Raw genomic sequence first — 15113 nt, forward strand, 5'->3', positions numbered from 1 at the left:
TGCTCTATCATGTCCATTTATAATTTATCACCTGTCTACTTCCAAAAATGATTTCAAATAGCTTACAATATAAGTCCTCCATACACATGGCTATACAGACAGAAAATCAAAAACCTGAATTTATTCAAGAAGTCAGTCAATCGTTTTTCTGGAAATGTGTACCTCTAGCAACTACTCATTCTTCTTTGCTTTTAGTCAACAGCTAACTTTTAAAATGGGTTCAGATTCTCCTTTTTAAATCTGTTGAACTTATCACAGGAACAAAAAAGTGTAAACATGTATTGCATTTTAAAATATATTCAGACTTGATGGCTGATGTGTCATTTCTTCCATATAAAGTTTATAAAATCTCTTTTTGAAATATTTTAAGTAGCATTTAACTTAAAATTGAAAATATGGTACAAAAAAACTCCCATATACACACTATCTTGCCACATATTACAGAATAATGATATCTAGCTCTGTCCATGTAGAGATATACATGTGAAGTGATCTCTATCCACAATACAGATATGTGTAAAGTTATTTTATTCTAAACCCTTTGGCTTCCCTGGTAAGTTCAGTCGGTAAAGAATACACCTGCAATGCAGAAGCCCACCTGCAGTGTAGGATACTGGGCTTGCTCCCCGGGTCTGGAAAACCTCCTGGAGAAGGGAATGACAACTAATGCCAAGGACAGAGGAGCCTGGCAGGCTACAGTCCATGGGGTCGCAAAGAGTCGGACACAACTAAGCAACTAAACCCTTTGTCAGCAAGTTGCAGACATTGTGACATTTTTAATAAATATTTAGTGTGCATTTCTTAAAACAGAGGTGTTCATTTAAAAAAAAAAAAAACACTAACAGAGAGGCAGCAGAACTATATATCCCACAGAAATCACTGGAATTTCCACAATCTGCCAATAACAGCTTTTCCATCTATGATTGTGTCCATCTATGATTGTGTCCCTTTAGTTTTGTGAGGTTTTTTTCTTTTGGTCTGTAAAAATTTCTTAGTCTTCCTTTCCCTTTCATGAACTCAATACTTTTGAAAGATATGAGTCACTTTTTGAGTGAAGAATATTTTTCAAAATCATTTTTTATTTTAGAAAATTAGAATTTAATTTTTTTTACAAATTATAGTATATAAAACTTAATAAAAATTGCTCATGTGTAATATTTTAAAGTTTTATAAGTTAATCAAATGCACACTACAAAGGATTTTTTTGTCATTGTTTACATAGGAGATTCTCATGCTTTTAGTATTATACATTAATATATATTAATAAATATGTATTATTATATATTAATATATTATTTATATATTTAAGCTGAGACTATCCTCAGACATAAGTTCAGAAAATGAGATTACAAAAGATTCAGTTCAGTTCAGTCGCTCAGTCATGTCCGATTCTTTGTGACTCCATGAATCACAGCACGCCAGGCCTCCCTATCCATCACCATCTCCCAGAGTTCACTCAGACTCACGTCCATCGAGTCCGTGATGCCATCCAGCCATCTCATCCTCAGTCGTCCCCTTCTCCTCCTGCCCCCAATCCCTCCCAGCATCAGAGTCTTTTCCGATGAGTCAACTCTTCGCATGAGGTGGCCAAAGTACTGGAGCTTCAGCTTTAGCATCATTCCTTCCAAAGACATCCCAGGGTTGATCTCCTTCAGAATGGATTGGTTGGATCTCCTTGCAGTCCAAGGGACTCTCAAGAGTCTTCTCCAACACCACAGTTCAAAAGCATCAGTTCTTTGGCGCTCAGCCTTCTTCACAGTCCAACTCTCACATCCATACATGACTACTGGAAAAAACATAGTCTTGACTAGACAGACCTTAGTCAGCAAAGTAATGTCTCTGCTTTTGAATATACTATCTAGGTCGGTCATAACATTTCTTCCAAGGAGTAAGTGTCTTTTAATTTCATGGCTGCAGTCACCATCTGCAGTGATTTTGGAGCCCCCCAAAATAAAGTCTGACACTGTTTCTACTGTTTCCCCATCTGTTTCCCATGAAGTGATGGGACCAGATGCCATGATCTTCGTTTTCTGAATGTTGAGCTTTAAGCCAACTTTTTTGCTCTCCTCTTTCACTTTCATCAAGAGGCTTTTGAGTTCCTCTTCACTTTCTGCCATAAGGGTGGTGTCATCTGCATATCTGTGGTTATTGATATTTCTCCCAGCAATCTTGATTCCAGCTTGTGTTTCTTCCAGTCCAGCATTTCTCATGATGTACTCTGTATATAAGTTAAATAAGCAGGGTGACAATATACAGCTTTAACATACTCCTTTTCCTATTTGGAACCAGTCTGTTGTTCCATGTCCAGTTCTAACTGTTGCTTCCTAACCTGCACACAGATTTCTCAAGAGGCAGGTTAGGTGGTCTGGTATTCCCATCTCTCTCAAAATTTTCCACAGTTTATTGTGATCCACACAGTCAAAGGCTTTGGCATAGTCAATAAAGCAGAAATAGATGGTTTTCTGGAATTCTCTTGCTTTTTCCATGACCCAGCAGATATTGGCAATTTGATCTCTGGTTCCTCTGCCTTTTCTAAAACCAGCTTGAACATCAGGGAGTTCACGGTTCACATATTGCTGAAGCGTGGCTTGGAGAATTTTGAGCATTACTTTACTAGCGTGTGAGATGAGTGCAATTGTGCGGTAGTTTGAGCATTCTTTTGCATTGCCCTTCTTTGGTATTGGAATGAAAACTGACCTTTTACCGTCCTGTGGCCACTGCTGAGTTTTCCAAATTTGCTGGCATATTGAGTGCAGCACTTTCACAGCATCATCTCCCATACAAAAGATTGGGAGTAGTTAAAAAACAAAACATACAGGGGTGGTGTACAGTAACAAATCATGCGTTTGCCCTGCTATAAGTCTTGGTGCCGGCAAACTTGAAAATGAGTTCTCCAAAAATAGATGAACACATTTTGAAAAAAAAATGCTTTTTATAAAGCAACATAACCTCCAAAGAGAATGTCTGATGTTCTTCATGACTAGATTCAGGTGGTGATACATTTTTGGCAAAAATATCAAAATATGATGCTGTATTCTCCCACTGTTGTTCAGTTGCTAAGTCAGGTTCTACTCTCTGTGACCCCATAAACTACAGCACACCAGGTTCCCTTGTCCTTCACTGTCTCCTGGAGTTTGCAAAATTCATGTCCATTGAGTTACTCATCTTCTGGTGTCATATGTTTTTGCCTTTTCACACTAGGATTCTCCAGTTCATAGGATTCTCCAGGCAAGAATACTGGAGCGGGTTGCCATCTCCTTCTCTAGTGGACCACATTTTGCCAGAAATCTTCACTGTGACTGGTTCATCGTGGGTGGCCCATCAGAGCATGGCTCATAGCTTCTCTGAGTTACTCGAGCCCCCTTGCCACAAGTCTGTGATTCATGAAGAGGGTATTCTCCCGAGGCTACTCTGTTTTCCCACTCTCAGAGGTGTGAGGGATTTGACTCAGAGGCTTCCAGACTCTACTTCAGGGCATTTCCTCCCAAACTCAGCTTTAGTGACATCATGCTGGCTATTTGAAATCAGCCCGGGTGGAGAAGGGCCTACTGGCTTCCCAGGTTGTGTTAGTGATAAAGAACCTGCCTCTAATGCAGGAGACGTAAGAGATGCAGGTTTGATCCCTGGGTCTGGAAGATTCCCTGGATGAGGACATGGCAACCCACTCCAGTATTCTTGCTTAGGAAATGCCATGGACAGACTGAAGTGACTTAGTGTGCATGCACGGGAGGATTTACACCACGGCAAGTGCAATTCTAAGTCAAATATAGCCTTTCTGTCCCTCTGCTTGCTTATTTTGAGAGCAGGCTTATCAGTATTCCAGTGCATACCTTGTCCCATTACTGGAAATCTTGACATGACTGCCTTAGGAAAGTGGTGTCTGCCAGGCTTCTCACTGTGAATGACTTCGTTCCTCCTTTGCAGCAAGTGTGTGAGGACAAGGTGAGGAGGAGCACGGAGACTGTGGCTGTCTGTCTTCATCCACCTCATATGCTACCTTCAGCCTCCACTGACCTCCCCACGGGGATCGTGTATGTCCTAATGCCCACCAGTGGCAGCTCTAATTCCATCTCCTTCCGATTTGTTAGTTTAGATTTATTATAGTTTGGGAAGGCTCTCTTACTCCGTACACTCGTGCATGTATCTGTGCATATCAGCATGGATCCACGTATTTCTACTCTGTACAAAGTGGCTCATCATGCACATTTTCTCTCCCAGAGCTTCAGAGTCAGTGGCTCCAAGAAGCCACTTTAAGGGAGACTGGTACTTCAAGTGATTTCAGAAACACACAATTGGGTACTAGGTAGGTAACTCCTTGCTGAGGGGTTATTGTTTTACACCTCACAGGATACAGAGGTGGGAAATATGTACACACACACACATATTTCTATGTCTATAGCTATGTCTATAGCTATTTCTATGTACAGTTGTACATAGGGCTTCTCAAGTGGCTCAGGGGTAAAAAACTTGGCTGCGAATGCAGGAGATGTGGATTCGATCCCTGGATTGGGAAGATCCCCTGGAGAAGGAAATGGCCACCCAGTCCAGAATTCTTGCTTGGGGAAATTCCATGGACAGAGAAGCCTGGCAGGCTACAGTCCATGGGGTTGCAAAGACTTGGACGTGACTTAGTGACTGGACAGGCATGCCCAGCTATATGTACGAAGACCATGAGTTCACGCCAGTGTCTTTAGTTCAAATCCATCACAACCAGATGCACGCCAGCTTTCTCATCCCTATGTATCTAAATCCCTGCCCAGTCATGAAAAACCCTGTCCCTATCCTCCATATGTTTACTTCGGTTCTCAGTTTCCATGTCTGCCCCCAACCTTCCATCTGGACCCCAGCCGCCTTGCTCCCTGACCTCAGTGCTTGGTCCCCAACTCCATCAAACACTTCTAACAGGTGCAAGAGAAAAGGAAGTCAGCCAACCCAAAGTTCATTGAACAAATCACCCACACACAAAATTGACTTCAGTGAAGACACCCTGTTGCATCCATAGGGTAATAACCCACTTTCTCCCCAGTGCGGGGCCCACCACCCATCAGCCTACTGCTTGCAGGGGACGGTGCATTTTCCTTCACTCTGGGGCCCGGTGCTCTCCTTCCTAGCCTCCCAACACTAGAGAAACTTGTTAGCACAGAGAAGAGTCTCCCAGGGAGAGGTCGGCACTGAGTGTTCTCCTGCAGTCCATCATGGTGTGATGACTCGTGTTCACAGAAAATCGGGGACAGGGTCACCTCACCTGAAAAGCTGCCCAGCCTCGGCGCGCTCGCGTCACCACCGTCATAAATCTCCAGAGAGTCCCAGTTCTGCTCCGTGGCAAAGCTGATCACTTGAATCTACCAAACAAGCCAATATTTGTCCTTCACTTAATAAAATCAGACTGAAAACAGAATGGAAACATATACCTAGTGTATATGTAAAATACATAGCCAATGGGAATTTGCTGTATGACTCAGGGAACTCAAATTGGGGCTTTGTAACTATCTACAAGGGTGGGGTGGGTGGAAGGTGGGAGGGAGGTTCAAGAGGAAGGGGACGTATGTATACCAATAGCGGATTCATGTTGATCTGTGCCAGAAGCCAGCACAATATTGTAAAGCAATTATCCTTCAATTAAAAAAAAATAAATTTTAAAAATTAGACTAGCCCAGTGGAGTTTTCATGACATTAAAAATATACATGTGAGAGAAAAGCAAAACCAAAGGAAATAAATCATGGAAATGACATCCACAAAATTTTCCCAAATGGCACTTTTGATAGATTTTATTCTAAAACTCTATCACTTTAATTTCAAATGTAGACATATGATTAGAAACACTTGGTAGCAACGGTAAGAAAAGAGAAATAGGTTATGGTTTGTATATTTAGAATAACCAATACAAAAAGAGGAACCAAAGAAGGGAAAAGCCTGTGGGCAGAGCTCTGTTTCTTAGGAGTCTCTGGGCTTTGCGAACATACCTGGATTCCTGACCCTTCTGTAACGATGATCCTCCATATGCAGTTTAAGTTGTTGCCATAAGGTTCAGGGTAGCCGGGGGATAAAATGGTACCTCTCCGCTGAGTGAAATTGCCACTGCAGGGGACTGAAAGCCAAACCCACATTTAGTATAAATAAAGTACAGTGAAGAACACTAATTCTGTACTCAGGGCTCCTTCGCTGTGTGATCAGCTATTAAGAGATGTTTTACATGGACTATGATACTTGAAAAGGCATTTGTAGCCAAGGTCAGACTTGGTCTGTTTTCTTTTAAATGATCAATACCATAGATTACCATCTGCTATGCTGCTAAGTCTCAGACACTGTACCCAACAACAGCATCTCTGAAGTGAACTCTGTTTAGAGTAATTGCTCTCCTACAAGGTAAGAAGTTCTGTGGAGTTTTCTCTTCCATATGCACACAGGCAGCTCCAAGTGATACTAATGGGATTTGTGAGCAAATCCAGAGAGAAGAGACGCTTAAAAGGCACAAATGAATTCAAGTGCTAATCATGATTGCCCTGGAGGTCCTTACACAAAATGAAGCAAATAAACTATCACCAACAATGTCTTTGTTATTTGGGATGCATTAACCTATTATTTTTCAGATCTTCATCAGCACCAATTTATTCATCAGCACAAGTCATGTAACAAATCAACATTATAATGATTTTTCCCCCAAATGAAATTATGTTGAATATCCATGGCTTGTGATGGCATACTTAATAAGTATTAAAAAGGAAAACACGTTTCATACATGTTAATCTGATGACTTGTTTCATGAAACACAGTGATTTTTAGGATTTGGCTGCTACTCAATTATTTCTGATAAAATAATTTGCCCTTTAAACAGGTCTGGAGCAAGAGTCCACTTACGTGGACTAAAGAGAGTGCTTAGTGTCTCTGTGAACTGGGACTGCAGACCCCATGCCAGTGATCGTACCGTGGGGACACACACTTACCCACGCAGCTGGGGATCGTGTCATTCCACTGAGCCAGAGCGTTGGGCACAGACTGGCAGCGGATGGCCGTGGAGCCCTGGAGCAGGTAGCCCGGGTTACACTCGAAGCGGACGATGGACCCTGCTGAGAACTCCGAACCGATCCTCCTCCCGTACCTGGGCTCGGGGACAGAGCTGCACTGGGTGTCACTGGTCCTCGGGACAGCTAGAGGCAAGACACAGCACAACCATCTGCGTCTGCAGCACAAAGCCACGATATCTCCTTGGAAACAGATCTAAGATGAGTCCAGAGAGAGTTTCTGCTGAGGTGGGAATTAATAATGTCTTTTGCAGACTGTGAGGAATGGCTCAGGGAGCACTGACATACTTACATGCCTCCTCAAATTAACCCCGAGGACCACCTCAGATTGCCATCACAGACGGGGAAAACATGGCCCACGGAGAACTGGCGCTTTATGAGGACAGAGTGATATTCAGGCATTGAATTTAACTAGGTGCCCAGATTATCGTGCCTGTGATAATGAGATGACTAAGAACTTGCGCTTATCCTTAAGGACCTCAGACTCTAGTGAGAAGAGCTGCTATATAAAGGATTACTTATAATGTGACCATGGTGATTAAAAAGCAAAATTAAAAACAGAACGACCACATGATCCAGCAATTCCACTTCTGAGTGTTTATCTGAAGGAAATGAAATCCCTCCCCTGGAGAGACATCTGCACCCCCATGTATGTTAAGGGTATTATGCGCAATAGCCAACTTACGGAAACAACCTCCATGTCCACCAGTGAATAAGCAATGTCGTGTATCCATATGATAGAATACTATTCAGCCCTCTAGAAAGGAAGGAAATTGTGCTACTTGCAACAACATGGATGCACCCATAGGACATGGAAGTGGAACAAGTCTGTCGCAGAAGGACAAATACCGCACGGTCCCACGGATAGGAAGCAATTAAGAGACAAACTTAGAGAAGCAGAGAGCAGATGGTGGTTGTCAGGAGATGGGGGGAGGGGTGGGGGGAAGGTAGAGCTACCATCCAACGGCAGACATTCAAGACGCCCAAGTTCTAAAGATCAGATCAGCTGACGAAGCTGTGCCAACAGTTAACGACGCTGTATTGCCTGAGTGCTAAGTTGTGTCTGACTCTTTGCTACCCCATGGACTGCAGCCCACTGGGTTCCTCTGTCCATCGGATTCTCCAGGCAAGAATACTAGAGTGGGTTTCCATGCCCTCCTCCAGGGGGTCTTCCCAACCCGGGGATCAAACCCGCATCTCTCATGTCTCCTGCATTGACAGGCAGGTTCTTCACCACTATGGCACCTGGGAAGCCCCCAAGGTGCCGAACCATGCACTGTAAATTTTACAGAATCCTAATGGCTCATTTTAAACAATGATTGAAAGGATAACATGAGAGAGTAAATCTCATGTAACCATAATAAAATTAAGAAAAAAAAAACATGCCATAAGAAAACATACAACTATGAGATTAATCCTGTCAGGAAAGACTTGGGAGGGAGCAGAGGGGAACAGGGGTGGCTGAGGGCACAGCCAACCTTCTCCTTCCGAGGGTCTTCCCACTGGACCAGCAAGTCTCCAGGGTGGGAGGCAGGGAGCGGGGTCCATCTGGGGCTAGAGGGGGCACTGACCCTTTCCCAGTGTCTAATATTACAACTGAATGTTTGGAAATGGAAAGAACAGATTACACAGCGAGAGCAAAGCTTGGCAGTGCACTCCAGCTGGCGGGACGTCACTTGCTGAAGGAGTGGGGAACACGAGGACTGGCCCTGACTCTGACACCTGGCCTCTGGCTTCCTGAGAGCTGGTTCCCTCTGCGGACCACACACAGTCTCGGAGGCCACTGCATATCTGTGATCACAGGCAACACTGGGAGCACTGTGTGAGCTGCACAAAGACCCCAAATCCCCGGCCCCAGATTCACAGGGCTGCCACCTCTGCTGAGCCCAGTCAGCCCCGCTCTGTCCCTCCCACATCCACGCACGGATGAAGGCGCCCACCACCACGGAGGGCCCTGACGGCGCTGAGCCCACGGCAGCACCTTCAGCCCCACTGCACAGGCCTGCCTCCTGCAGCCACCCCCCAGCTCTCTGCTTGTCCCCATGTCCTCCACAGCGTGTGGACCTCATGGTCTTTGACCCTGGGCACGGTAGGTGAGCCTCCTTCCAGTGAGGCATCCGCTCAGGCTGTAGATCAGAATTCACTGATATGCAGGGAGTGATCACTATAAGCAATTTTCCTGTTTACAAAAGGAGGCACGAGATCAAGTTTGAAAAACACTTCAGGGGCAAAGGGGTGGGTCCGCCCGCCCACCCCAAACCAACACTCTGAGAAATAGATCCACCACGTACGCACTTGGGAGTTTGCATATTGGCTTCTGTCCCTACATTGAGAGTCAGTTAATGTTTATCATCTTCTAGATCCCTATCTTCCTGTCCTTGAATACCTTCTGCGAAAGTGCAGCCCTCTGAGGGTGGACATTTTACTTACAAATAATCCTTCTGTCTTTATGGTCCTTTTCCTAATACTCTGGCATCTTGGGTTGAATTGAACCTGAGCAATAACTGACACCATTTGGGTAAATTGCTGGAACCACTTCTATGAGAATGGGAGTCAGAAGACTGTTTTGAATAAACTAAGCTTCAATTCTGTGTTGAATTATTTTTGATCAGAAGACAAAAGTTAATAAAATTGCATATTGTCTAATAACTATGAGAAAATTAATGATATTACAGAATATTTTTCTATAACTGAAAACAACACAGAATATAATATTCTATTGTAAACATATTGCTCACAGCTTATATTTGTCATATTTTAGTGTCTGAGTATTGTGTTACAGTTGAACAGTAGCATGAGAGGGAGAAACAAACAAATAAATACAATGGTACTCTACAGTCAATTCTTGACAATTTTTTTTATAAATATGGAGAAATCTCTAACCTTAATTGGTCTATTTGTCTTGAACTAATTTGAGAAGCGCCATTACTTGTGGCCACGTTTCCACACTTGTCAAAGGGCCTCCAACAGTGTTTTTCCAGGGTCTCATGAATGAGGAGAAACACACCATCAGGGGTCATCTGTACACATGTCACTATTAACCTTTTCCTCACAAACTTCAGAGTTGTGTATGTTTAAGGAAAATAACAATAAATGAATAATACCTGCATTTGAATGAAATGATGGAGAACATATTTTAGAGGAAGAAGTTGGAAAAGTAAAGAGATCAGTTTTAAGAATCTGAGAAAATGGGGCAGAGAAACCTAGAATCTTGAAGCATCAGAAGTGCCTCTGGCATCTGGGGGGAAAGTCCAGCCACAATGATCAGCTGCTTCCTTTCAGCCCATCCTCTGGGCATGTCCTCACCTGGAGATTTCAGGCCATACCACAGAGAAATTTCATGCCAGTAGCAATTATTCTAGTAGTCATGTATGGATGTGATAGTTAGACCATAAAGAAGGCTGAGTGCCAAAGAATTGATGCTTTCAAATTGTGATCCTGGAGAAGACTCTTGAGAGTCCCTTGGACAGCAGGGAGATCAAACCTGTCCATCCTAAAGGAAATCAACCCTGAATATTCATTGAAAGGACTGATGCTGAAGCTAAAGCTCCAATACTTTACCTACCTGATGCCAAGAGCTGACTCATTGGAAAAGACCCTGATATTGGGAAAGATTGAAGGCAGGAGGAGAAGGAGATGACAAAGGATGAGATGGTTGGGTGGCATCACTAACCCAATGGACATGAGTTTCAACAAAGGCCGTGAAAAAGTGAAGGATAGGGAAGCCCGGTGTACTGCAGTCCATGGGGTCACAAAGACTGTGACACAGCTTGGCAACTGAACAACAACAATGACAACAACAAGCAATTATTCTCCGTGTTTCAGTGAATTCTGTGAAGCAAACTGGGATCAGCCAGGGCCGAGTGGAAGGGGATGAGGTTTGTCTGGAACAGAGGGTGGTAAACACGTGACTGGCTTCTCAGGGCATGGACTGCGCTGTGCAGAGACCGGGTGCTATTCTCTGGGACTTTCATGATCTGAAAACGGGCAATATTCTGACTATGGGGAAAACAGGAACAGGGAGTGGAAAAGCTTTTTCTAAGTTTGGGAGGAAGAATTTAGACTAAGGTTTTCTTTGCTTGACATCCTTTCTAGGCAAGCAGATACATGTTTTAGTTGATTTTCCCCAGGCCTCATCTTTTCTAAGATGGCATAAATTATAAGTTAGTATTCCAGTTCTAAGAAATTCACATGTTGTATCAAGAGCTTATAAAATGCATACTTCTTACAAAGAAGATTGAGCATAAAGTGTTGTGCATAATTCAGTGATGTATGTTTGAATTCACAGACTAGTACTGGCTTGTCAGGACAGATTTTTCAACTATGAGAACAGAGTGATTTTGAGAAATAGAATATGTTCATCTGTCATTCAGTGAAAAAGGAAAGACTGCTTTACTTGGATAAATTATTCTTGCCGGCCTTCAGGTTTATTTTATTGCTATCATTGTTTTCTTTTTTTTTTCTCCTTCAACCCTAAAAGAGGTGCAGTAAGACAGCTGTCTGCTCATGTCTATAGCTTAGAGAATTTGTGGTGGTGAAAGATTCCATCACCTTCTTACCTGCCTCACTTTACGAATGTATCCTTCTACCTGCAAGGAGCACGGGAAGCAAAAAAAAAAAAAAAAAAACCAGCAATAGTCAAAACTATGGTTTTTCCAGTAGGTATGTACAGATGTGAGAGCTGGACCATAAAGAAGGCTGAACACTTAAGAATTGATGCTTTGGAACTGTGGTGCTGGGGAAGACTCTTGAGAGTCCCTTGGACAGCAGGGAGTTCAAACTAGTCAATCCTAAAGGAAATCAACCCTGGATATTCATTTGAAGGACTGATGCTGAAGCTGCAATACTTTGGCCACCTGATGCCAAGAGCTGACTCACTGGAAAACACTCTGATGCTGGGAAAGACTGAAGGCAGGGGGAGAAGGGGACAACAGAGGATAAGATGGTTGTATGGCATCACCAACTCAATGAACATACACTTGAGCAAACTCCAGAAGATGGTGAGGGATGGGGAACCGGGTGAGCTGCAGTCCATGGGGTCGCAAAGAGTTGGACACAACTTAGTAACTGAACAACAACAACAAAAACATAAAGTTACAACACTCTGTAAAAAATACAAATAATAAAGAAGCCTCCATACTTCCATTTCTTCACAAGATCAGAAGGACAGCAGCATCCTCACCAGCAATGTCTCTGTTATTAACCAGGACCACACAGAGGGTCAGAGAGCGTGCCTGGGTCATGCACAGGTTTTCTGCGCCTGACCCCTGCACCCATTCTTCATGGGACCCTGAACAGCTCTTTACAACAGGGCTGTCTGTGAACAAGGGCAAGACAGCCTACAGCCACAGAAGTCAGGAAGTCCCTGTGCAATTTTAAGCGTTAATAACTTATGGAGGAATGAAGCTGTAAGTGGCACATGGAAGCAATATTCAGAAAGTTTTTACACAATAGAGTTGTAATAATTTCTAGGCTTCCACTTAACTCCTATCTTTCAGAAGGCAATGTTCAATTTCATTTTCAAGAGGGATTGAAAACTTTCCCATGTGCTTCTGAGTAATTGATAAATTGCATTCAAGATCCTAATTCTTTAGCTCCAAAGGGTTGGGCTTTGATAAAAAGATGTCAACTTTTGCATAAACTAATTGCAATCACAAAGCAAGAAAAGGAGATACATTGGAATCTTAGAAGAAATACTAAACAGGCTATAGTCATTATATATTCTTAAGCACAAGGAAAATTTGTTACTTCTATAAAGAATTTGCTTTTCTTTCTACTTTTCTGAATTTCATACATTTTAATGAGCCCTGGGTCAGGAAGATCCCCTGGAGAAGGAACTTGTAACCCACTCCAGTATTCTTGGCTGGGAAATCCCATGGACCGAGGAGCCTGGTGTGCTACAGTACATAGGCTATCAAAGAGTTGGACACAACTGAGCCACTGAACACATCCAATTGTAAATTAATGATAATATGTTGTCTTAAAACAAGAAATGTCATTTTAAAAACCACGACTTCTAAAGACAGCATTTGCAGACAGGATAGATGTAGGATCATGTGCCTCAGGTATTTTATCTGATAATCTGATCAATTTTCTAATCTTTATAAAAAACTAAAGGAAGTCCCTAATCGGGCAGACAATGCCAGGCACTTGAAGTTTTCCAGGACAAAAATATGTACTTAAACCAAGTAGTCCAGTTTCCTTAGATGTCATGCCAATGACATCTTAGTTTGGTTTGTGAATTTGCTTCTGCAAAGTAATATAGCATGTATTTAAAGAAAATTAGGATTTGGTGAGAAGTGAGATGCCTAAATTGGACCCTCTACTATAAAGGCCATATTTACTGGTTTAGTTATTTACATTTTAACAAAAGTTCAATTTGAAAAATGCAGTTAATTTTAATGTAATAGCATTGTCACGCAAGCATGTGCTTCTTAAACTGGATTAGAGGTACTTCTCCTGACCTGAGAGACTTCCCTGGTGGCTCAGATGATAAAGCATCTGCCTACAATGTGGGAGACCCGGGTTCAATCCCTGGGTCGGGAAGATCCTCTGGAGAAGGCAATGGCACCCCACTCCAGTACTCTTGCCTGGAAAATCCCATGGATGGAGGAGCCTGGTGGGCTACGGTTCACGGGGTCGCAAAGAGTCGGACACGACTGAGCGACTTCACTTTCACTTTCTCCTGACCTGTCAAACATGCTCACTCTTTCCGTGACTTTTAAATCATCTTATTACTGAATACCAAAGGGTTTTTATCGTGAAATATTTTGAGGCCATGCATTTCTCAGTGTGTGATGATCATAAATGATTTATGAATGACATGGCAGATTGTTACTCTCTACAACTTGATGAAAACCACGAAGCTGTCGAGGATGTTTTCTGAAAAAGTCCTTATTAAAGGAAAGAGATTTTTGCCAGGAAGTTATTCTCTTCCTTTGCTGAAGAAAATGTTCAAGAGCCGCCTGCAATAGCTCCTGCCTCCAGGAAGACTGGGATCTAGAAACGCTAAGTATTCCTCTCACTTTAAACAGGAAGTTACTGTATCTCTGAAAATGACAACCTCTGTCAATCTCAGCTGGACAGTTATCACAGTTTAGATCTAGAGACTTTCCCTGTGCCTCTGAAAGTGGACAAACTTTTCAGTCCATGGGGTGTATTCTCAAATTCACATAATGGATATGCAATCTAAAGGTGAACTAGAAACAGGAAAGAAATCTTCATGGTCCAGAACCTTTGAGCAATCTCAAGAATTTTGAATAAACTCCAAGTTCAAAAATAAATATAAAGATGTGACTTGCCTAAAGTTAGAACTTAAGCAAAATAAAATAGGTACCTCCAGTGATAGAAACATGGATGGTATTTTGGGTTTAGTTCGATTTTATTACATTTCATTTTCAATTAGTTTTACAGCAAGGTTTGGAATCACACAATGTGTTTTAAGTGTATTTCATTAAGACGGTTACTAAAATATATTATGAAATATTTTACTTAATTAGGTAAAATGTTATAATATTGAAATTATTTTGCAAATTGTGGAGTGCTATACTAAGGTAATCTCATAAATATTTGTTCCCTGATCCTGTCAAATGAATGAAGTACAACTGTATCTTTGTCTTAGAAATATCATATTTAATTTTCAAAAGAAAAAACTTTACTATTTTTTATCAAATAATGTTATTATAATTATGAAGATACCCTCAAACTCTCAATTATTAAATAAAGTACAAGTCATGTTTTCGGTGCTGAAAACAGTGGTACATGTGGTGTGGGAGGAGGGCAAAGAGGGCAGAGACGCACCTTGATACACGAAGTGGAAACCCCGTGCTGGAGCCCCGCTCTTCGCGCTGAATCGGAGCAGAATCTGGTTGGATGTGGCCAAAGGCAATGTCTCACCTGGAGGGAAAATCAGAGATCATCAATAGGATAGAAAATAACAGGGTGTTTATTTTCTGATATTTTTGTTTTCTTCTGAGATAGGTATTAAATGTTCTGTGTTCTCAGTTAAAAAAAAAAAGATAAAGTCAGATGGTTTCATATGTGGGATAACAATGCATTTGAAATTTTACATTGAAAATAAGATTTTACTA

At 42.2% G+C, this 15113-nt stretch overlaps 1 protein-coding gene across 1 annotated transcript in view; it reads right to left on the minus strand.

Annotated features, from left to right (window-relative positions):
• CSMD1 (CUB and Sushi multiple domains 1) overlaps positions 1 to 15113 on the minus strand; it is a 2078553-nt gene that overhangs the window by 236481 nt on the left and 1826959 nt on the right. Inside the window, exons 33-36 of the mRNA XM_040243208.1 lie at positions 14824 to 14919; positions 6946 to 7149; positions 5965 to 6089; positions 5246 to 5342 (exon numbers count right to left, since the gene is read on the minus strand). Coding sequence (XP_040099142.1) covers positions 5246 to 5342; positions 5965 to 6089; positions 6946 to 7149; positions 14824 to 14919 — 522 coding nt within the window. The remainder of the gene's footprint in view (positions 1 to 5245; positions 5343 to 5964; positions 6090 to 6945; positions 7150 to 14823; positions 14920 to 15113) is intronic.

Source organism: Oryx dammah, unplaced genomic scaffold (genome assembly GCF_014754425.2).
Source record: "Oryx dammah isolate SB20612 unplaced genomic scaffold, SCBI_Odam_1.1 HiC_scaffold_7, whole genome shotgun sequence".
NCBI lineage: Eukaryota > Metazoa > Chordata > Mammalia > Artiodactyla > Bovidae > Oryx > Oryx dammah.